A 22,615-nucleotide genomic window follows, 5' to 3' on the forward strand; every position below is an offset into this window, starting at 1 on the left:
TTTTATTTTTAAAACTTTAAGCCTCTTTTTGGAAACTTTAAGACACATTTTTGAAACTTTATTTTTGAAACATTAATTCTCATATTTGAAACTGAGCTTACATTTTCGAAACTTTAAGGCTAATTTTCAAAACTCCAACCTTTCATTTTCGAAACTTTAATTTCGAATCTGGAAATTTTATTTTTAAAACTTTAAGACTTATTTGCAAAACTCCAAGCATTAATTTTCGAAACTTTAATTTCGAAACTGGAACTTTTATTTTTGAAATTTTAAGCCTCTTTTTGGAAACTTTAAGACATATTTTTCAAACTTTATTTTTGAAACATTAATCCTCATATTTGAAACTGAGCTTACATTTTCGAAACTTTAAGGCTAATTTTCAAAACTCCAACCTTTCATTTTCGAAACTTTAATTTCGAATCTGGAAATTTTATTTTTAAAACTTTAAGACTTATTTGCAAAACTCAAGCATTAATTTTCAAACTTTAATTTCAAACTGAACTTTTATTTTTGAAATTTTAAGCCTCTTTTTGGAAACTTTAAGACATATTTTTCAAACTTTATTTTTGAAACATTAATCCTCATATTTGAAATCGAGCTTACATTTTCGAAACTTTAAGGCTAATTTTCAAAACTCCAACTGTCGTTTTCAAACTTTAATTTCGAATCTGGAAATTTTATTTTTAAAACTTTAAGACTTATTTGCAAAACTCAAGCATTAATTTTCAAACTTTAATTTCAAACTGAACTTTTATTTTTGAAATTTTAAGCCTCTTTTTGGAAACTTTAAGACATATTTTTCAAACTTTATTTTTGAAACATTAATTCTCATATTTGAAACTGAGCTTACATTTTCGAAACTTTAAGGCTAATTTTCAAAACTCCAACCTGTCGTTTTCGAAACTTTAATTTCGAATCTGGAAATTTTATTTTTAAAACTTTGAGACTTATTTGCAAAACTCCAAGCTTTCATTTTCGAAACTTTATTTTCGAAACTGGAACTTTTATTTTTGAAACTTTGAGCATCTTTTTGGAAACTTTAAGACACATTTTTCAAACTTTATTTTTGAAACATTAATCCTCATATTTGAAACTGAGCTTACATTTCGAAACTTTAAGGCTAATTTTCAAAACTCCAACCTTTAATTTTCGAAACTTTAATTTCGAATCTGGAATTTTTATTTTTAAAACTTTGAGACTTATTTGCAAAACTCCAAGCTTTCATTTTCGAAACTTTATTTTCGAAACTGGAACTTTTATTTTTGAAACTTTGAGCATCTTTTTGGAAACTTTAAGCCTCTAATTTTAAACTTTAAGTTTATGTCGCACAAAAAACTTTAAAACTCATTGCAACTTCAATCTTACATTATTGGAACTTTATAACTCATCTGTGAAATTTTAAGCCAACTAATTGAAACGTTAATAAGCAAGCATCTAAAGTTCTATTTCATATCTCTGGTCATCTCTTGTCAAAAGTTAACACAAAAAAACATCCAATTGTTTTTACAGTAAACTTAAAAATGCAAAACATACAAAGAAATAGCTTGCTATTTGAAACAAAAAACATCTAATCGTCTGACACAACCTATTCTTCATCCTCCTCTTCTTCTTCCTCCTCCTCTTCCTCCTCTTCTTCTTCACTTGACTCTACCAATGGTGGTGGACGCTCTGCAAACGGGTTAGGGCAGTTCCTTTTGTCGTGGTGTGCCATTTGTTTGCAATTTTTGCACATACGTTTCGGCTTACTTGCAATGGCAATAGCTTTCGACTTACTAGATACAATCCTTTTCCCACTTCCCTTGTTTTTCGAAATTTTAGGTGGCAGTATGGTGATCTCCTTACTTGCCTTACAACCAAGTAGCTTTCCAATTCTTCTTCTTTACTCAATTTCTCACTTGACGGACATAGCTTTTCCTTGAACTCTCTTATTAAATTGGTAAGGTTCTGAATATCCTCCTTCTCCTTCCCACCAAGAATTCCAATGGTCTCGTGAACTTCCGACCACAATTTTGTCATCTCAAGTTGTTTTGCGTCTATGATATCCACATCCACAAATTCCGGTCCATTAAAACTGCACTCAATTCCCTGATATGCATCCTTTGTCCATCTTCTAGCAACTCCACATTCCGGCAATTTTTTAACACCATTACCATAGTAGATCCAAATTACATGACTACATAGGAGTCCCTTTCGCTCAAATAGTCTGCAACTACAGCTCGCCTGCAATGTACCTGTGGCATCCATTAAAAACTGGAAATTAAACTTTTATTGTGGCGGTTGGTAACTTTAATAGAATTACCTTAAACTTTAAATCACCCATCATGGAACTTTTTAAACGTAATGATTCATTACTGAATCTCGCAACTTTAACTTGATTATATGAAACGTTGTAATAGACAAAGCAAAACTTTATGACATTCAGACCTAATTTACAGGAAAAAACAAATAAAAAAAAATAGCGAGTTTCATACCTGGGTTGAACTTAACTTCAAAATTGCGATTCCTCTCCGAGTCCTGCACGGTGCTCACCTCTATGTTATCCAATACAATGAAACCCTTGCAACTACATGTATTAGTGGAGTACTTCAGCTCCTGTTGAAACTCCTCAAACATGTTGTGTGTGTAAACCCTAGCTACATCACTCTCTAATGCCATCTTACTCGACAACTTAGGGTTTGATTGCCGGTTTTCGTTGTCAAGTCTCTTCTGATTGTGCCTCTGTTGCTCCATAGCACTTTCAAAACGCATCAGAAACTCAACCAAAGTACCAGATTTGTGCTCAAACCTCTTAAAAAACCTATTCTCACTCTCCGACCTCTGAGTAGTCCTCATTATAGCACCCATTTTCAAGTCTTTACAATGGGCCATCACCCACTGCCTCCTTTTAGAGTAACATTCAGTGAACCACTCAACGTCACCAACATCGTGTTGGGCCATAATTTCCAACCATTTACCATCAAACTCATCCGCTTCAAGATCCTCGTCCCATATAACAAAGATTTTAATTTCTTCAAGAAATCTTGGTAATCGTGTCTTGTACTTCCATACTTAATAGGCACCTTATTCATAATATGCCACATACAAAACCGATGTCTTGCGCCTTAAAAACAAGGGGGAAAGATTTAATAATTCCCGGTCCCGATCTCATTATTATATATTCCGGTTCCTTACCCCCCATTGCAATGAGAAACCTTTCAAAAACCCACTTGAATGATTCATGATTTTCCTTAGCAATAATTGCACAACAAAAGGTTACTTACCGTTTGTGGTTGTCAACCCCAGTGAATGGGGTGAAAACCATCGAGTACTTGTTGGTAGAGTAAGTCGGGTCGTAAGAAACGGCTTCACCAAAGGCAGCATAGTTCCTCCTAGCAATACCATCTGCCCAAATTGCCCTTCGTAGACTGCCATATTCGTCAACGTCATAGTCGAAGTAGAAACCTGGTTGAGTCTCTGCCAAGCTCTTGAAACGATCAATAAAAAGTTGTCCGTCTCTTTCATGAATAAAACACTTAATGTCTCTCTTAAAATTCTTGAAGTCGTTCAAACTAGCTCCAATATTCTCGAACCCCTTAACAAGTTCCTTACACATTCTGTAAGTCCTTGTTGGACCTATATTCAGCTGCCACAAAAAAAAAATGAAACAATCAAACAAACTGTTACTACAACTGATCAATTCTTTACTCTGTTATGCCCTATTCCAAATTGAAAACTTCAAGCATTCTGTCTGAAACTTTAATTCACTAGTTTCAACACTTTGACAACAGACAAAATTCTTATATCCAGTTTCATATTTTATACCATTAATAGCCATATTTTTTACATATATCCTGAAACTTCTTTTCAATGGTAACTTCCTGTTATTAGAACACCACAGTTTCAAACTTTAATTCAAATGTTATAACACTTTCACTAGGAATTCTAAACCTTTATCTAGGAAAAATAAAAACTCCAAACTCAAATAATTAACTCGACTTAATAATTTATGTTCACTCACCCTTGAATTTGCGATGATCAATCCCATATGATACTTCGAAATATTTCTTGATAACTTCTGAAATTCTCTATCTCTCACAGATACAAGCTCATGATTATGTTCTGCATCAAACCTATCTACTACTAAGAGCCCGTTCTTCAAAAATAACCTCACCCTAGCCTTGCACCCCACTCTCTTTAACTTAGCTTTTCTTTCCTGCTTTTCTCCATCAACCTCTTTACACATGCTCTCCTTATTTGTCTTAGTGAAACCTTCACGGTTACACACCAAAAGCTTCGATTTTATAGTGCCATCACGCCACTTCTTGGTTGTGTACTTGCGCACATCAAACCCAATACCAAGCGCGTAAACCATATAAAAAGTGATAGCCTCCTCCATGTCCCCGAATTGCATACCGACATACGGTGTAAATATATCTTCCACTTGACGACACAATTCCTCCTCGGTTACCGGGGCTGTTGGTAAGTCATCACCTTTAACAAAATAGAAGCAAGTATAAAATTACCGACTAACGTGTTAAACTGATTGCTTAAAATTCCAAATTTAAAGTGCTAAACTCATTACTTAAAGTTCCGAAACAGATGCTTAAAGTTTTCAGTTTGAAGGCTTAGCGTTTCATAATCAATGCTTAAAGTTTTCAGTTTGAAGGCTTTACGTGTTAAACTGATTGCTTAAAATTCCAAATTTAAAGTGCTAAACTCATTACTTAAAGTTCCGAAACAGATGCTTAAAGTTTCATAATCAGATGCTTAAAGTTTTCAGTTTGAAAGCTTAGAGTTTCATAATCAGATGGTGAAAGCGTTCCAGAACAGAGGCTTAGAGTTCTCAGTTAGAAGGATAGCCACCTCCATGTTAATCTTCATGTCATGCATAAGTTTAAGTAAGTAGAAAATAAAAAAAAAAGCAGCAAAAACATGAGCAAAAAAAAAAAAAAATTCACTGACTGCAAATCAGAACGAAAAACCAAGATGACAAAAAAAAAGATGATTAGAGTTTAAGCAAGTAGAAAATAAAAAACACACAGCAAAAACATAAGCAAAACAAAAAAAGGATTACAATTACTGTAAATAAGAGCAAAAAAAAAAACCAATGGAAAAAAAACCAGAGCAAACACAAAAAAAGAATGAATTGGTAACCTAACAAGGAACAAAGGAGAGCAACTTACCATTCTCAACTGGTACAATTTCCATTTCAGCCATGATAAAAGCAAAATAACGCGCTTGAGAATGAAAAATAAGGATTTCTTAATGAACGTAGGTTACCAATCGTTTTTTGTGTTTAAGCAGGTAGAAGGGATGAAGATGGAAATAAGGAGGAAGAAGAATAGTTTGTATGAAGTGAACGTGATATTATGGAAAAAAGGAAGGAGGAAGGATTAAACAGTATTTATGATTGCAAGGTAATCAGCATCGATTTGATAAAAAGTGTATTCCTTTCATTAACTATTTTTTTTTTCCTTTTTTTGTTTCCAACTAACCCCTAATAATCTCATCCATTGATTTCCTCTCATCCAATGGCTAACATTAGGACTTAGGGACTTCCATATTATGATGGACTCATTTGAACCCCTCTCTCTCTCTCTCTATATATATATACATATATATATATACATATATACATATAGAGAAGGGTTCTTATAAGGTCCTCTTATCATATAAGTCCCTAAGTCCTTATAAGGGCCTTTGGATGGAAGGGATGGAGGGATGAGATTACATCTCAATGGAGGGCTACAATTCTCCCTCCCTAATCTTCTTCCCTAATTGTGTATAACTCTACCTAATTGTGTACAACTCTTCCACCATTCTAATCTCCCAACTCACTTCCTCATTATTCATTCATTCACACTTCTCTCATACACTCATTCTCTCTCATCTTTCTCTCATTCTCTCAAAAAAAAAAAAAACCCAAATCAACAAAACAAAAAAAAACCCAAATCAACAAAAAAAAAAAAAACCAAACATCACCATATTCAAACATACGTCCTCCCTCCTTTACTCCACCACCATTCACCATTTTCAAACACCTCCCTCCCTACCTCCCTCCCTCTCTCGTCTGCCGCCCCCCACCACACACACACAACCACCCACAACCGACAGCCCGACAACAACAACAACTGCCGCCTCCCTCCGTCCTTCCTCCTCCTTCCACCACCACTCACCACGCCTCTCCCTTCTCCTTTCTTTTTTTTTTTTTTTCGAGATCCGACCCGCAAGCCACAACTCCTCGCCATCAACCACCAACCCGCAACCCACAACTCCCCTGCTCCACCGGACCCACAACAACCCACAACCGCACTCCTCGCCACCAGCCCACAACCGCACGATCGCACTCCTCCCCTGCCTCCAATACTCCCTCCGCCGTCCTTCCCTCCTCCTTCCTCCCCAACGACACCCTAAACCCGACACCCTAAACACCAGCAGCCACCCTCCCGCCGTCCTTCCTCCTCCTCCCGCACCTCCTGCCGCCAATACTCCCTCCGCCGTCCTTCCTTCCTTCCTCCTCCTTCCATTTTTTTTTTGTTTTGTTCTTTGTTTTTTGTGTTCTTTGTGTTTTGTTTTATTTTGTGTTTATGTTTTTTGTGTTCTTTGTGTTCCGCCAATACTGCGTTTATGGTTTTTTTGTTCTTTGTGTTTTGTTTTATTTTTGTTTTTGTACTTTGGTTATTGTTTTGGGTTTATTGTTCTTTGTTTTGTTGGTTTTTTTTTGTTTGGTTTGGTTTTGTTTTTTTTTTTTTGTTATTTGATTTTTTTTAGTTTAGTTATTTTTATTATTATTTGAGATTTGGTATTAATTTTGTGTGGTGGTGTTTTTTTTAGATCTATTGGTTTTTTTGTGTTTTTGTCATATTTACTTTATTTTGTAATTGTTATTTGGTTTTTAATTTTTGTTGGTTATTAATTTCTTTGTTGGTTATACACTTAAAACATTAAAGTTATACTATTTATGGCTAAAGTTATACACTTAAAACATTAGAGTTATACACACGATAATTAAATTTGGTTTTTTTTTATTGTTATTTGGTTTATTTTACATTTCGGGTTTGGTTGGGTTGTTGGTTTTTTGGTTTTATTATTGTTATTTGGTTTTTTGTTTTTGTTATTATGAGTTTTTTTGGTTTTTGTTATTAATTTTTTTTTTTTCATATTTTTCATATTTATTGTTTGATTTTTTTACTATTTACGACTAAAGTTATACATTTTATGACTAAAGTTATACATTTTATGACCAAAGTTATACATTTTATGACTAAAGTTATACATTTTATGACCAAAGTTATACAAAAAAAGACTAAAGTTATACAAAAATTGGACTAAAGTTATACAAAAAATTGACTAGAGTTATACAAACTGTGACTAGAGTTATACATTGTATGACTAGAGTTATACGTATGTTTTGATTTTATTTTTTTTATTGTTTGGTTTTTTTACTATTTACGACTAAAGTTATACATTTTATGACTAAATTTATACATTTTATGACTGAAGTTATACTCTTATGGAATAAAGTTATACAATTTTGGACTAAAATTACACAAATTTGGACTAAAGTTATACAATTTTGGACTGAAGTTATACAAAAATAGACCAGAGTTATACAAAAATGCACCAAAGTTATACAAAAAATGGACTAAAGTTAATAAAAAAATTGGACTAAAGTTATACAAAAATTGGACTAAAGTTATACAAAAATGAACCAAAGTTATACAAAAATGCACCAAAGTTATACATTTTATGACCAAAGTTATACAAAAATGCACCAAAGTTATACAAAAAATGGACTAAAGTTATAAAAAAAATTGGACTAAAGTTATACAAAAATTGGACTAAAGTTATACAAAAATGAACCAAAGTTATACAAAAATGAACCAAAGTTATACAAAAATAGACCAGAGTTATACAAAAATGCACCAAAGTTATACAAAAAATGGACTAAAGTTATACAAAAAAATGGACTAAAGTTCTACAAAAATTGGACTAAAGTTATACAAAAATGCACTGTTTATACAAACATGCACCAAAGTTGTACAAAAATGCACCAGAGTTATACAAACATGCACCAAAGTCCATTTTTGTATAACTTTAGTCCATTTTTTGTATAACTTTGGTCCATTTTTTGTATAACTTTCGTGCATTTTTGTATAACTCTGATGCATTTTTGTATAACTTTAGTCCATTTTTTGTATAACTTTGGTGCATTTTTTGTATAACTCTGGTGCATTTTTGTATAACTCTGGTTCATTTTTGTATAACTTTGGTCCATTTTTGTATAACTTTAATCCATTTTTGTATAACTTTGGTCCATTTTTGTATAACCTCAGTCTTTTTTTGTATAACTTTGGTATATTTTTGTATAACTTCAGTCTTTTTTTGTATAACTTTAGTCCATATTTGTATAACTTTAGTCCATATTTGTATAACTTTGGTCCATTCTTGTATAACTTTGGTTCATTTTTGTATAACTTTGGTTCATTTTTGTATAACTCTGGTTCATTTTTGTATAACTTTAGTCCAATTTTTTGTATAACTTTAGTCCATTTTTTGTATAACTTTGGTGCATTTTTGTATAACTTTGGTCATAAAATGTATAACTTTAGTCGTAAATAGTTAAAAAATCAAACAATAAATATGAAAAATATGAAAAAAAAATAATAACAAAAACCAAAAAACTCATAATAACAAAAACAAAAAACCAAATAACAATAATAAAACCAAAAAACCAACAACCCAACCAAACCCGAAATCTAAAATAAACCAAATAACAAGATTTAAAACCCGAAATCTTTAAAAAAAGTATAACAAGAAGAGATTTGAGAAAATGAATAAAAAAGGAGAAGTAACAAAATAAAAGAAAATAAAAGACAACAACAAAAAATGAATGGAAAAAACAACTCAAAACATGAAAATAAAGAACAAACAAAAAAAAAAAAAAAAAAAAAAAAAAAAAAAAACCGAGGAAAAAAAAAAAAAAAAAAAAAGTTGGCGGCGGTGCGGTGGCGGCGGTGCGGTGGTGGGCGGTGAGTTGGTGTTGGGTGGGATAGTGGTGGGTGGTGGTGAATGAGGAAGAGAAGAATGAATGATTTATTTGGGTTTTTTGATTTAATTGGATTTTTTGGGTTTTTTGATTTAATTGGATTTTTTGGGTTTTATTTATTTATTTGGGTTTTGGGTTTTTTATTTATTTGGATTTTTTGGGTTTTTATTTTTTGGGGTTTTAGAGAGAAGATGAGTTGTGTGATATATGAGAGAAGTGGATGAGAGGAAAAGAAGTTATAGTGAATTAGTGATTAATTAGAAGGATTAGTGAAGGAGGAGAGAATGAGTGATATTAGTACATAAACACACTTTTGGAGGTTGATCTTGGCCATCCATCTCCCTCCATCCAATGGCTCACAATAGGACTTATGGACTCAAATATATAGAGGACCTTAGTTGATCCTTCCTCTATACATATATATACATATATATATATATATATATATATATATATACATATATATATATATATATATATATATATACATATATATATATATGCAATACAATGGGATAAAGTTTCCATAAGATAATATATTCTAGAGTATTCTATGATATGGACATCCATATAATAATATTTCATAACAGAAAGATAATTATTCAACTACGCTTAATTACACTTTTAAGTGAAACGTAGGGAGGCAATTTGCACGTTAAAAGGATTAAATTGCACCTAGTATCAAAGATTCGGGTTTGTTTGCTACTTTTCCAGGAGGTAGAGAGAAAATAAGGGAGATAATTAATCTTATTCTATTACGAGGGAGTATATATATATAAAGATTTAAGATCCGGTGAGAACGACTATTCGGTGAGAACGGTGAGAACGACCTACAACCATTGGATTTAAAAACATTCTACGACTGAGATCCACGACCAAAACAAATACTCCTATAAAAAATCTTCAGCCATTCCCAAACTTTCCTCAACAACCCACTAACAACCGACTAAGCTACTACCACGGCCACATCCACAACCACCGGTCGCCGGCAGCCACCACGACCAATGCCGCTGACATCACCATATACCCCTGAAATCACCGACAACGTTACCGATCAACCTAAACGACGCCGACAACATCACGAGCTACCATGCCGTCGTCCCCACCACCCACAAAAACAACATTCCTGGAGACGAGATTCGATCCAACTCCTTCTTTTAACTCCATCTTAATCATGATAAACATATCGCTTAGCTTATGTAATCCAATGTAAATTTATCGGTGTTTGCTGTGATTAGTTTGATGTTGTTTGGTAAATCTTTGAGATTTGCTTGATTTTGGTGATAAATGTTTATGTAATCGGGCTACTGCAATTTCTTTGGGTGAATTTTTGTTGTTTTGTGAAGTTGATAAGGAAGGGTGAGATTTGTTGGTTTTTTATGGAAAAGGTAAGTGGAATCTAGTTGTTCATTTTCTTAGTAATTAAGGAAGAGGAAATTGATGTAATCTTCGAATAATGTGTAGGATTTTTTAGTGTACTTTAGTAATTTTAGAATAGGGATTGTAATTTTAGTGTACTCTCGTATTTTTATTTGTTGTTATTTTTTTGTATACGATTCATGTTATATACGTGTATCTAGCTCACATATTCGTGTATCTAGCTCAATATTTGGTGTATCTAAGTAGTTCTTATTTTTTGTATCACACATGGGGAAAATGTACCTGCAATAAAAAAAAGACGTACCTACAATATTACAAAGTGTATCAAAGAATTCGTAAAAAAAAGTGTATAGAATTCAAGTAAAAAGTGTATCCAAGATGGAAAAAAAATGTATCTACATGCTAAAAAGTGTACCTATGATAGTCAAAAGTGCATCTGAGTTAAAAAAAAGGTACCTAGTATATCTATTCTGATGTATCTAGTGCTTTCTCACCGTTCTCATAAAAATATATAGTAGATAAATTAAAATATATGATAGATACACTTTTTTTTTACCTTTACCAAATCTCATATAAACTTTAACATATCATAGATACACTTTTTTACATGATCCTAGATACATTTTTTGACGGAGTATAAACAATATTTTTTTTTTACCAAATCTCAGATACATTTTAGATCATTATAGAAATTTTTTTACAATAATTTCAAGGTACATTTTATACCCAATACAGATACATCTTTTTTCATCTACGTACATTTTTTTCTATATGACAAAAATTACGAATTAGCTAGATACACAAATTATTATTCTACATACACAAATACATATTCTAAATACACAAAAATACACCACTGAAATCCAATTTACAAAAATCCCCAAATTACACCTTCTTCAACCGACATTTTGTCAGATTATCTAGGACACTAGTCACACACTCACACTACTCCAAATAACAATTTTGTTCTATAACTACACATTGACAGTAATGACACTAGTCTTAAACACGAACTAAATGAATTCATGCAATTATATCTCTCCATTAAAGATTCCTCCATTTCCGATCTCCTTGTTGTTTTCAATTCATAATAAATTTGACATTATTTTCATGGGTTTAGAAAATATAGGAGCTGTTACTTACGACTCTTCTATACTAGTTTTGTTCCTTCTTTTTGGTCAAATAATTAATGGTTTTGGCAAGAACAAACTGATCTCTTCACCATGGTTCAACGCGGTGGTGATAATAGTGGATTAGGCTGTAGTGGTTCGTGAGATCGCCGATGTTGTAAGGGGGTTGTCGGTGACGTCGCCGGTGATTTTTGGAGTGGTGAGAAAATGGTGAGTAGCAGCGGTATGATTGTCGGAGTTACTACCGGCGACTGATGGTGATGATCGGTAAGATAACAAGAAGCTCCGATTATAATAAGCGCGCTTATTTTTAGTCGTCGTCGATTATTTTTAGTCGTGGATAGCGGAGAGGTTGATTGGAAATTTGATCGGAGTTCCGACGGTGGTGGCGATGAGGAGGAGATCTCAATTGGTGCGCCGTGGTCTGGCGTCGCTTATTGTCGGTTGGTGATAGTAGCGTGGAGTATCGACGACGAATCGACAATGAGACCGCCGACAGAGTGACGGTTATCTGATCTTCATAGTAGAGAGAGAACGTGATTAGAGATAAAGAGACAGGGACTTGAGTGTTCATCGGCGTCTGGTGGTAGTGTTGGTGGTCGCCGGAGTTGTCTGGGGTGGTTGTGGTGGCGCCTCCTGGTGGTAGTCGGGGCTTCACGTGGTGGTGCGTGGGGATTTGTAAGATAGATTTTGGGTAGTGTTTGTTGTTATTAATATGGAGTAATTGTTAATAAGTGGGGTGGATAATGCGTTCTCACCGTTCTCACCGAGTGATCGTTTTCACCGGATCTTGACTCTATATATATATATATATATATATATATAGATGTGAGTTCTTATGAGTCCACCACTCCACCATATGCCATTGAGTCCCTAAGTCTCTCTAAGGGTCATTGGATGAGAAAATGGATGGTTGAGATTGATGGAGAAGGGATGGATTAAGCACTATTAAAAAGAAAAGGAAAAAAATGTGGATGGTTGGATTGAAATGGATGGTTGAGATTGAAATTAACAAAAAAATTATTTCACTAATCAAATTTCTATATACTAATTAATTTTTCTTTCTCTCTCTAGCCCCTAATTAATCAGTTTTGAGTTTCAGATTTCAGAAGTGTAAATGTAATGTTGTATGAGTTTTACAAGTGTAAATCTAACATTTTACGAGTGTAAATGTAATATTTTAAGAGTGTAAATTTGATTTTTTTTACGGAAATTTTGAATTTATATAATTTTAACATTTTACAAGTGTAAATTTGATGTTTTAAGAGTGTAAATGTAACATTTTAAGAGTGTAAATTTGATTTTATGTGACGGAAATTTTGAATTTATATAATTTTAACATTTGACAAGTGTAAATTTGATGTTTTAAGAGTGTAAATGTAACATTTTAAAAGTGTAAATTTGATTTTTTGTGACGGAAATTTTGAATTTATATAATTTTAACATTTGACAAGTGTAAATTTGATGTTTTACGAGTGTAAATGTAACATTTTAAGAGTGTAAATTTGATTTTTTGTGACGGAAATTTTGAATTTATGTAATTTTAACATTTTACAAGTGTAAATTTGATATTTTACGAGTGTAAATGTAATATTTTTAAGAGTGTAAATTTGATTTTTTGTGACGGAAATTTTAAATTTATATAATTTTAACATTTTACGAGTGTAAATGTAAATATTTTAAGAGTATAAATTTGATTTTTAGGCAATTTTCTATATAAAATTTTGAATTTATATAATCTTAACATGTTACCAAGTGTAAATGTGATGTTTTACGAGTGTAAATGTAGTATTTTAAGTGTAAATTTGAAGGTCTACGAGTGTAAATTTGAAGGTTTAAGAGTGTAACTTTGGTCCTTTGAGTGTAACTTTGGTCCTTTACAAGTCTAACTTTGGTCCTTTACGAGTAAAATTTTAGTCCGACTACCAACAAACACCACCAACGTCATCCTCCACCACCAACTCATATCCACAAAAACTATGAGCGCAAATCTATATAATTTGAGTGTAAATGTACAGATATACGAGTGTAAATGTAAAGAAATATGAGTGTAAATGTAAAAAATACGAGTGTAAATGTAAAGAAATAAGTGTAACTGTAAAGAAATACGAGTGTAATCTGAAAAATGCGTGTAAATGTAAAAAAATATGAGTGTAAATGTAAACAAATACAAGTGTAAATGTAAAGAAATGTGAGTGTAAATGTAAACAAATACAAGTGTAAATGTAAAGAAATGTGAGTGTAAATGTAAACAAATACAAGTGTAAATGTAAAGAAATGTGAGTGTAAATGTAAAGAAATATGAGTGGAAATTTAAAGAAATACGAGTGTAAATTTAATACGAGTGTAAATTTTAAAAAATGTGAGTGTATCTTTTTAAAACCAGATCTGAAACAAAACAATATAATAACAAGACGAGATTTGAAATACAAAATTTGAAATCTATAACAATAGGAAAAAGGAAATCTGACAAAAAAAAAAAAGGGAAACCATACATAAAACCGTGACACACTCACAAACAAAAAAGGCATTATAAAAGAAAGAAACAAAAAATTAGAACCAGGAATGCATCACTATGAAAAGCAAACAAAGGAAACAAAAAATTATAAAACAAAGCAAACAAAACAAAAAACCACAAAACAAAACACAAATCCCTCGTCAATACCACAAGAGGCAGCGTTAGGTGGCGACAGACGACACGGGATGGTGGCAACACTGGTGTTGCAGGAAAGAACGGTGAGGTCGAGGTTGTTGTGTTTCGATTGTGGGTGTGGGTGGTTGTTGCAACCAAGGCCGAGGTGTGGGTGGTTGACTGGTTGTGGGTAGTTGTAGGCGTGGGTTTTGGTGGTTCAGATCTGAAAATGGTGGGAATAGTGGAGGTCGGGATGGTGTGCGTGAAAAGGAATGGTGGTGGTCGGGATGGTAGTCGGGGGTTGTGTTGTGTTTTAGATCTGGAAATGGTGGGGATGGTGGAGGACGGGATGGTGTGCGTGAGGCAGAATGGTGGTGGTGGTCGGGGTGGTAGTCGTATCTGGAAATAGTGGTGGGTGTGAGTCGGTGTGGGTGAGTCACGAGGCGTGGTGGTGGTGGCTGACAGGTCAGGGTAGTAGGGTGGGGTGGTCGGTGGTGGTGAGGATGAGAGGAGGGAATTTTTTTTTTTTGGTTTTTTGAAATTTTTGAATTTTTTAGATTTAGGGGATTTTTTTGGTTTTTAGAGGGATGATATTTGTGTGATAGGAGAGAGAAGTAAGTGGAAAAATAAGGCTTATATAGTGAAATTAGGGGTTTGATTAGTGATGGTAGTGAGGGAAAGTAATTAATTAGCATAAATCCCCTCTTTTTAGCATTAATCACCTCTTTTTCCCCTTCAATCTCAGCCTTCCATCTCATCTTTTCAATGGCCCTAATGGAGACTTATGGACTCAATAATTTTTGGTGGACTCACTAGATCTCTCTCTCTCTCTCTCTCTCTCTCTCTCTCTCTCTCTCTCTCTCTCTATATATATATATATATATATATATATATATATATATATATATATATATATATATATATATATATATATATATATATATATATATATAGATAGGGTCGAGATCCTGAGAACCACTAACATAATGAGAACCGTGGAAACCCTTACTAAATCTCCACCAAATCTTGTTCCGAAAGTTTTGATGGATAGTTTACTCTTAGTTTAGTTCATTCAAACACATTTTTAGTGTAGTTAAACAAAAATTATTGATTTTATTAACAAAATATAAACTTAATGTACAAATATACAATTAGGTATACTAAAACGGCTATAGATGCACGAAAACAAATACTAGGTGCATGAAAATTGTTACATGCATGAAAATGATTACTAGGTGCATGAAAATAACAGGCTCTAAGTGCACGAAAACGAGTTCTAGGTGCGTGAAAATTGTCAGATATATGAAAATGAGTAGTAAGTGCATGAAAATTAATAAAATGTATCTCGCCTCGATTTCCGTCACTAGTTTATACTTTTTAGACCAAAAAACATGTTATCTACCCATAAAATCCTATGCCAAATTCAAATATATCATTATTGTTTTAAAAAAAACTCCATAAGGTGGAGTTCTCAAGGTTCTCATTATGTTGGTGGTTCTCACCGGGATCCCAAATCTATAAATATATATATATATATATATATATATATATATATATATATATATATATATATATATATATATATATATATATATATATATATATAGAGAAGGGTTCTTATAAGGTCCTTATACCATATAAGGTCCTAAGTCCTTATAAGAGCCCTTGGATAGAAGGGATGGAGGGATGGGATTGTCTCTCAATGAGTGGCCACAAATTAATCCCATCTAATTACCTCCCTTAATCCTTCTAACTTCTTAAACATTCAGCCTCTCCTAATCTCCTCTCATTATCCCACCACCCTCCTCTCTCTCTATCTCATTTCTCTCTCAAATTCCCAAAAAAAAAAACCAAAAAAAAAAAAAAAAAAAAAACTCTTTCTCTCTTCCTCACCGGTTCACCAACCCAACCACCCCACACATCTCCGTGAACACCCTTCTTCCTCTCCTCTTTCTCAACCACAAATGTCCCTACCTTCGACCACGCCACCACCTTTCTACCGCCCTCCACCGATCGCTCTTTCTCCCTCGCGCCTCCACCCCGCCGGCGAGAGTCGGATCTCCACAACAAAAATATAAAACCCAAAAAAAAAAAAAAAAACCAAGCTTCCTTCCAGGCCCACGCCGCCACACTCCCGCACAACCGCATCACCCACCATCGTTCTCCCCCCCGAAGCCATCACGCCGACCACCAAGCAACACCCTACCATCGTTCTCCCCTCCTAAAGCCATCACGCCGACCACCACCTCCACTCCACTCCCTCGTCCTTATTCCGCCTCCCTACTCCTTGCCGCGACGGCCGCCCCTCCCTACCATCGTTCTCCCCTTTTTGTTTTTTTAGTTTAAATTACAGATTTGATTTTTATTGTTTAAATTTCATATTTGCTTTGTTTGGTTTTTTTTTTTTTTTTGTTATTTGGTGGAGGCTGCGACGGGTGAAGGAAAGGAAAAAAATGGATGGTGGGTTGTGAAGGATATGTCGTGGTTATTGTTTTTTGATTTTTGTTTTTGTTCTTTGTTTTTTGTTTTGTTTTTTGTTTTTATTTTTTATTTTTTTATTTGGTTGTTATTGTTATTTGATTTTTTGGACCAAAGTTATACCTCTTGTCTATTAAAGTTATACACTATGTGCATTAGAGTTATACACACGATATTTGTTGGTTTTTGTTTATTTGTTTTTTGTTTTATTTTTATTTTTGTTTTTTTGTTTTATTTACGGTTTTTGTTAGATTTACGGGTTTTTTGTTAGATTTATGCATATAATTTGTTATTCTCATGAGTTATTTGGTATTAATTTTGTGTGGTGTTTTTTTAGATCTATTTTTTTTATTTTTTTTCTGATTTGGTATTTTAATGTTATTTATTATTGTTGGTATTTTTTTTGTTAGTGTTACATATTTGGTTTTATTTGGTTGTTATTTTTTTATTTGGTTGTTATTGTTATTTGATTTTTTGGACTAAAGTTATACATCTTGTCTATTAAAGTTATACACTATGTGCATTAGAGTTATACACAAGATATTTAATTTTGGTTTTGTTATTTGGTTTTTTTTATTGTTATTTGGTTTATTTCAGATTTCGGGTTGGGTTACGTTGTTGTTTTTTTTTTTTTTTTTTTTTTTTTTTTTTGTTATTTACTTATTATGTTGTTATTTATTTAGATCTAGTTTTTAGATTTTTAGATTTGTTTTAGATTTTTCATATTATTTTTTTTGTTTTTTTGTTGTTATTTTTTTTTTTTGACTAGAGTTATACATCAAATGCCTAGAGTTATACATTGTATGTCTAGAGTTATACAGATTGTGACTAGAGTTTTACATCTTTTGACTAGAATTATAAATACTGTGACTAGAGTTATACATTAAATGCCTAGAGTTATACATTATATGCCTAGAGTTATACATCATATGCATAGAGTTATACATTATATGACTAAAGTTATACAATTTTGGACTAAAGTTTTACAAATATGGACTAAAGTTATACATATGAAGGACTAGAGTTATACAAAAATGGACTAAAGTTATACAATTATGGACTAAAGTTATACAACTATGGACTAAAGTTATACAAAAATTGGACTAAAGTTATACAAAAATTGGACTAAAGTTATACAAAAATGAACCAAAGTGACTAGAGTTATACATTGTATGACTAGGGTTATACAAATTGTGACTAGAGTTATACATTGTATGACTAGAGTTATACATTTTATGACCAAGTTATACTCTTATGGATTAAAGTTATACAATTTTGGACTAAAATTACACAAATTTGGACTAAAGTTATACAATTTTGGATCTGAAGTTATACAAAAATAGACTGTTATACAAAAATGAACCAAAGTTATACAAAAATGAACCAAAGTTATACAAAAATAGACCATTTTTGTATAACTTTAGTCCATTTTTTGTAGAACTTTGGTCCATTTTTGTATAACTCTGGTGCATTTTTGTATAACTTTAGTCCATTTTTTGTATAACTTTGGTGCATTTTTTGTATAACTCTGGTGCATTTTTGTATAACTCTGGTGCATTTTTGTATAACTTTGGTTCATTTTTGTATAACTTTGGTCCATTTTTGTTTAACTTTAGTCCTTATTTGTATAACTTTAGCCCATATTTGTATAACTTTAATCCATATTTGTATAACTTTTGTCCATTTTTGTATAACTTTGGTTCATTTTGGTTCATTTTTGTATAACTTTACTCCATTTTTGTCTTAGATGAAAAAAAAGTATCTCACAAAAAAAAACGAGATTTAAAACACGAAATCTTAAAAAAAAAAGAATAACAAGAAGAGATTTAAGAAAATGACTAAAAAATGATAACTAACAAAATAAAAGACAACTAAAATAAAATAAAAGACAAAAAAAATAATAAATGGAAAAAACAACTAAAAACATACAAATTAATACAAAACGAAAAAAAAAAAAAAAAAACGAGTTGAAAAAAAAAAAAAAAAAAAAAAAAAAAAGTCCGCGGCGGTGGGCGGCGGGGGGGGGGGGGCGGCGGGGGGGTGGTGGGTGGTTATTTGGTGTCGGGTGGGGTGGTGGTGGGTGGTGGTGAATGAGGAAGAGAGGAATGAATGATTTATTTGATTTTTTTGATTTATTTGGATTTTTTGGGTTTTTTATTTATTTGGATTTTTGGGTTTTTTTTATTTATTTGGGTTTTTTTTTTTTAGAGTTTGAGAGAAGAGAGAAATGAAATGTGTAAGATGAAAGAGAAATGGATGAGTGGAAAAGAAATATAAAGTAAATTAGTGATTAATTAGAGTGGATTAGTGAAGGAGGAGAGAGATGGTGAGATTAGCTTTATAAACACACTTTTTGGGGTTGATCTCATCCCTCCATTTCCCTCCATCCAAAGGCTCATAATAGAACTTATGGACTCAAAATAAGTGTGGACCTTAGTTGATCTCTTCTCTATATATATATATATATATATATATATATATATATATATATATATAGGATCTTGTGAGTTTTGGTTCTTATGGTGAGTTGTGAGTTTGGAAAATATCAGCCACTAGATTACATTAGATGAATGGCCAAGATCTAATCTTACCTTTCATATAAACCACTGTCATTTACTTATTTTCTCTTTTTTCTAGTGTTACTTTTTTTTTTATCTTTTTTTTTCCTCGTGTTATTGTGTTTTTTTTTACGACTTTGATTTTTTTTTTCTCTTATGTTTTCTCTAATTTTCTCATTATGTTACCTTTTTTTCTTTTTCTTTTTGTACCAATTTTTTTTTTTACTTTAATTTTTTTTACTCTTATTTTTTTACCTCGTGTTATTATGCTGTTATTGTGTTTTTTTTACTTTGATTTTTTTTACGACTTTGATTTTTTTTTTCTCTTTTTTTTTTTTACCACGTGTTATTGTGCTGTTATTGTTATCCGCTGTTATTATGATGTTATTCTGCTGTCATTTTAATTTTTTTTACGACTTTGATTTTTTTTCTTTTTTTTTTTACCACGTGTTATTGTGCTGTTATTGTTATTGTGCTGTTATTGTGATGTTATTCTGCTGTTATTTTGATTTTTTTTACGACTTTGATTTTTTTTCTTTTCTTTTTTTTTTTTACCACGTGTTATTCTGCTGTTATTGTTAATCTGGTGTTATTGTGATGTTATTCAGGTGTCACTTTGATTTTTTTAGTACTTTTTCTTTTTGTACCAGATTTTTTTACTTGAATTTTTTTTACTCTTATTTTTCTTACCTCATGTTATTATGTTGTTATTGTGGTTTTTTTTACTTTGATTTTTTTTTATGACTTTGATTTTTTTCTCTCTTTTTTTTACCACATGTTATTTTGCTGTTATTGTTATTCCGCTGTTATTGTGATCTTATTCTGCTGTTACTTTGATTTTTTTTACGACTTTGGTTTTTTTTACCACGTGTTATTGTGCTGTTATTCTGCTGTTATTGTTATTCTGGTGTTATTGTGATGTTACTCAGGTGTCACTTTGATTTTTTTACTACTTTTGATTTTTTTAATTTTTTCTACCACATGTTATTGTGCTGTTATTCTGGTGTTATTGTGATGTTATTCCGGTGTCACACTCATTTTTTTTACTACTTTTTTTTTACCACATGTTATTGTGCTGTTATTTTGGTGTTATTGTGATGTTATTCAAACACTAAAAAGTCACAATAGAATAACACATGTAATAAAATAGAGTAATAGTGGAATAACACAATCGATTGCTAAGTTTCTCAAGTGTTTCTCAAGGCCCGCTTGCAACACCGAGGAAGACAAGTGAACAATGGCTCGAGACCCGAATAACCTAACTACGCTATAAATATGCTCCGATTTTTTTTATTTTAATCTTCTAATTGGGCGATGACACTGGCAAACACTCAGTAGCCTTCACACATGTCAGAGAGAAAGCAGTATTCGTTCCTAGCATGGTAAGTTGCTGTTAAACCTGAAACCAAACAAAGATTATATAAGACAAGACCACTCAGGTTTGGTGAATTTGCTCAACAATAATGAAGAAGCAACTGCCACACAAATGAAATGACACGTTGAAAAATTCACCAACTTTGTAAATCCGCAAACTTTGTAAATCTAACAATAATACCAACCAATTCTTTAACAAGAAACAGCAATCTTTAGCAGGGTGATGACATTACAGCTCAACAAAGTATAACTTTACTAACATCCGAATCGGAGCAAATCAAACTGTAGCAGTGAATACTAACTAATTACTCCCTAAAGTAGCAGTGAATACTAACTAACCGATTCCATCGAATACTAACTGGTCCACGGTGAAGTTGTTGTCACGGCCAACAGAGGCTGTTGCTGCTTCGTACGACATCGGAGTTGCTAGCTAAACGAAAATCGTTTATTCAAATAAAACATCGATTTAGCCACCAACAATGATGTCGAAGACAAATGGCCTGAACAGATCCCAGAAAATCATTGATTCAAATCATCGATTTTTCCGTCTGATTAAAAAGCAAGCACAAATTAAATGCATAATGAGTGAATTAATTACATACCTGGTATGTTGTTGATATTAGCGACGCAAGACTGCTAACCCAAACCCGTTTGAGCCGACTCAACTCAGTCCCCAACTCGGTACAATGCCCAACCTAGAGCTTTTCTGGCAATCCTATTGTAAATTAGTTGGTCATATTTCAATGAATTTAAACTTGCTTAAGAATTTGACTCTCTTTGACGTGTCGGAAAACGGCTTGACCGGGACATCTCGAGTTCACTCACTGACGTGTCGTGTTTCAACTGCTTCACCTCAACTCGTAACTCGGCAATCTGGCGAGTCAACTCGTGACATTCCCCATTCTCTGAGTTGTTAAGACGGTTGAGTTTAGCCCTTAGCTAGGCGGCCTCGCGGTGTGACTCAGTAAGTTCAGAGGCGATCTCGCTGCCGACGGAGGGACTGGTCGTCGTGAAAGTTGCTATGTAGGAGAGGGAGGAGAGAGAATTGGGAGGGAAATAATTTATAATACAGGTATTTGGGTTTGTGTATGAGGTACGAGGCTAATTATTCGTGAAATGTGAGCCGTTAGATGTTCTTATTTAATGGTTCAGATTATTTTAAAGCACAAACTCACAACTCACCATAAGAACCAAACTCACGAGATCCCGCTATATATATATATATATATATATATATATATATATATATATATATATATATATATATATATATATATATATATATAGAGGCCGATCCGGTGAGGCACCTCATTATGGCGAGGCGGCTGGTCTCACCAAATTCCTCATTATGGTGAGGCAAGATCCTGAGAGTCCACCTATATATTTGAGTCCATGAGTCCATAAAACAATATCACGCACTATACAATACAATATCACAAATTTTTTTTTTCGAAATTTTTTTTTTTCAAATTTTTTTTTTCGAATTTTTTTTTTCAAATTTTTTTTTTCAAATTTTTTTTTTCGAAATTTTTTTTTCCGAAAAAGTTTTTTTTTTTTTTTTTTTTTTTTTTTTTTTTTTTTTTTGAATCTCATACCTATTTTGTGAATCTCATACCTTATTCAGTGAATCTTTAAGGCTTGTTTTGTGAAACTTGATCATCATAATTGGTTAAAATCACCTATTTCGCTCTTTTCTTTATTAGGTGAATCTCAGACTTTGTTTTGTGAATCTCAGACCTTGTTCAGTGAATCTTAGAACTTGTTTTGTGAAACTTGGTAATCATAAGTGGTTAAAATCACGTTTTTTCCTCTTTTCCTTATTTTGTGAATCTCATACCTTAGTCAGTGAATCTCAAGACTTGTTTTGTGAAACTTGATCATCATAAGTGGTTAAAAATCACCTATTTTGCCCTTTTCTTTATTAGGTGAATCTCAGACTTTGTTTTGTGAATCTCAGACCTTGTTCGGTGAATCTTAGAGTTTATTTTGTGAAACATGGTCATCATAAGTGGTTAAAATCACGTTTTTTGCTCTT

The 22,615-nt window shown here is 32.5% G+C and overlaps 1 protein-coding gene and 1 long non-coding RNA gene across 3 annotated transcripts; both read right to left on the reverse strand.

The window, feature by feature from the left end:
* Positions 1-1,647: 1,647 nt before the first annotated feature.
* On the reverse strand, positions 1,648-5,196 carry LOC141601607 (protein FAR1-RELATED SEQUENCE 5-like). Its single transcript, XM_074421901.1, has 6 exons — positions 5,163-5,196; positions 3,998-4,470; positions 3,261-3,622; positions 2,472-3,019; positions 2,300-2,424; positions 1,648-2,220 (listed from the first exon to the last, which is right to left on the reverse strand). The coding sequence occupies exons 1-6, from the start codon at positions 5,194-5,196 to the stop codon at positions 1,648-1,650; spliced, it is 2,115 nt and encodes a 704-aa protein (XP_074278002.1).
* A 15,509-nt stretch (positions 5,197-20,705) lies between these two features.
* Positions 20,706-21,697, reverse strand: LOC141598294 (uncharacterized). Of its 2 annotated transcripts, none has more exons than XR_012523401.1 (2): positions 21,183-21,697; positions 20,706-21,010 (listed from the first exon to the last, which is right to left on the reverse strand). It is a non-coding gene; the product is annotated as an uncharacterized LOC141598294 (long non-coding RNA). The 2 variants fall into 2 exon arrangements; XR_012523400.1 differs by having other exon boundaries at positions 20,706-21,080.
* Between the last annotated feature and the right edge of the window lie 918 nt (positions 21,698-22,615).

This window comes from Silene latifolia, chromosome 9 (assembly GCF_048544455.1).
Source record: "Silene latifolia isolate original U9 population chromosome 9, ASM4854445v1, whole genome shotgun sequence".
In the NCBI taxonomy this organism is placed as follows: Eukaryota; Viridiplantae; Streptophyta; class Magnoliopsida; order Caryophyllales; family Caryophyllaceae; genus Silene; species Silene latifolia.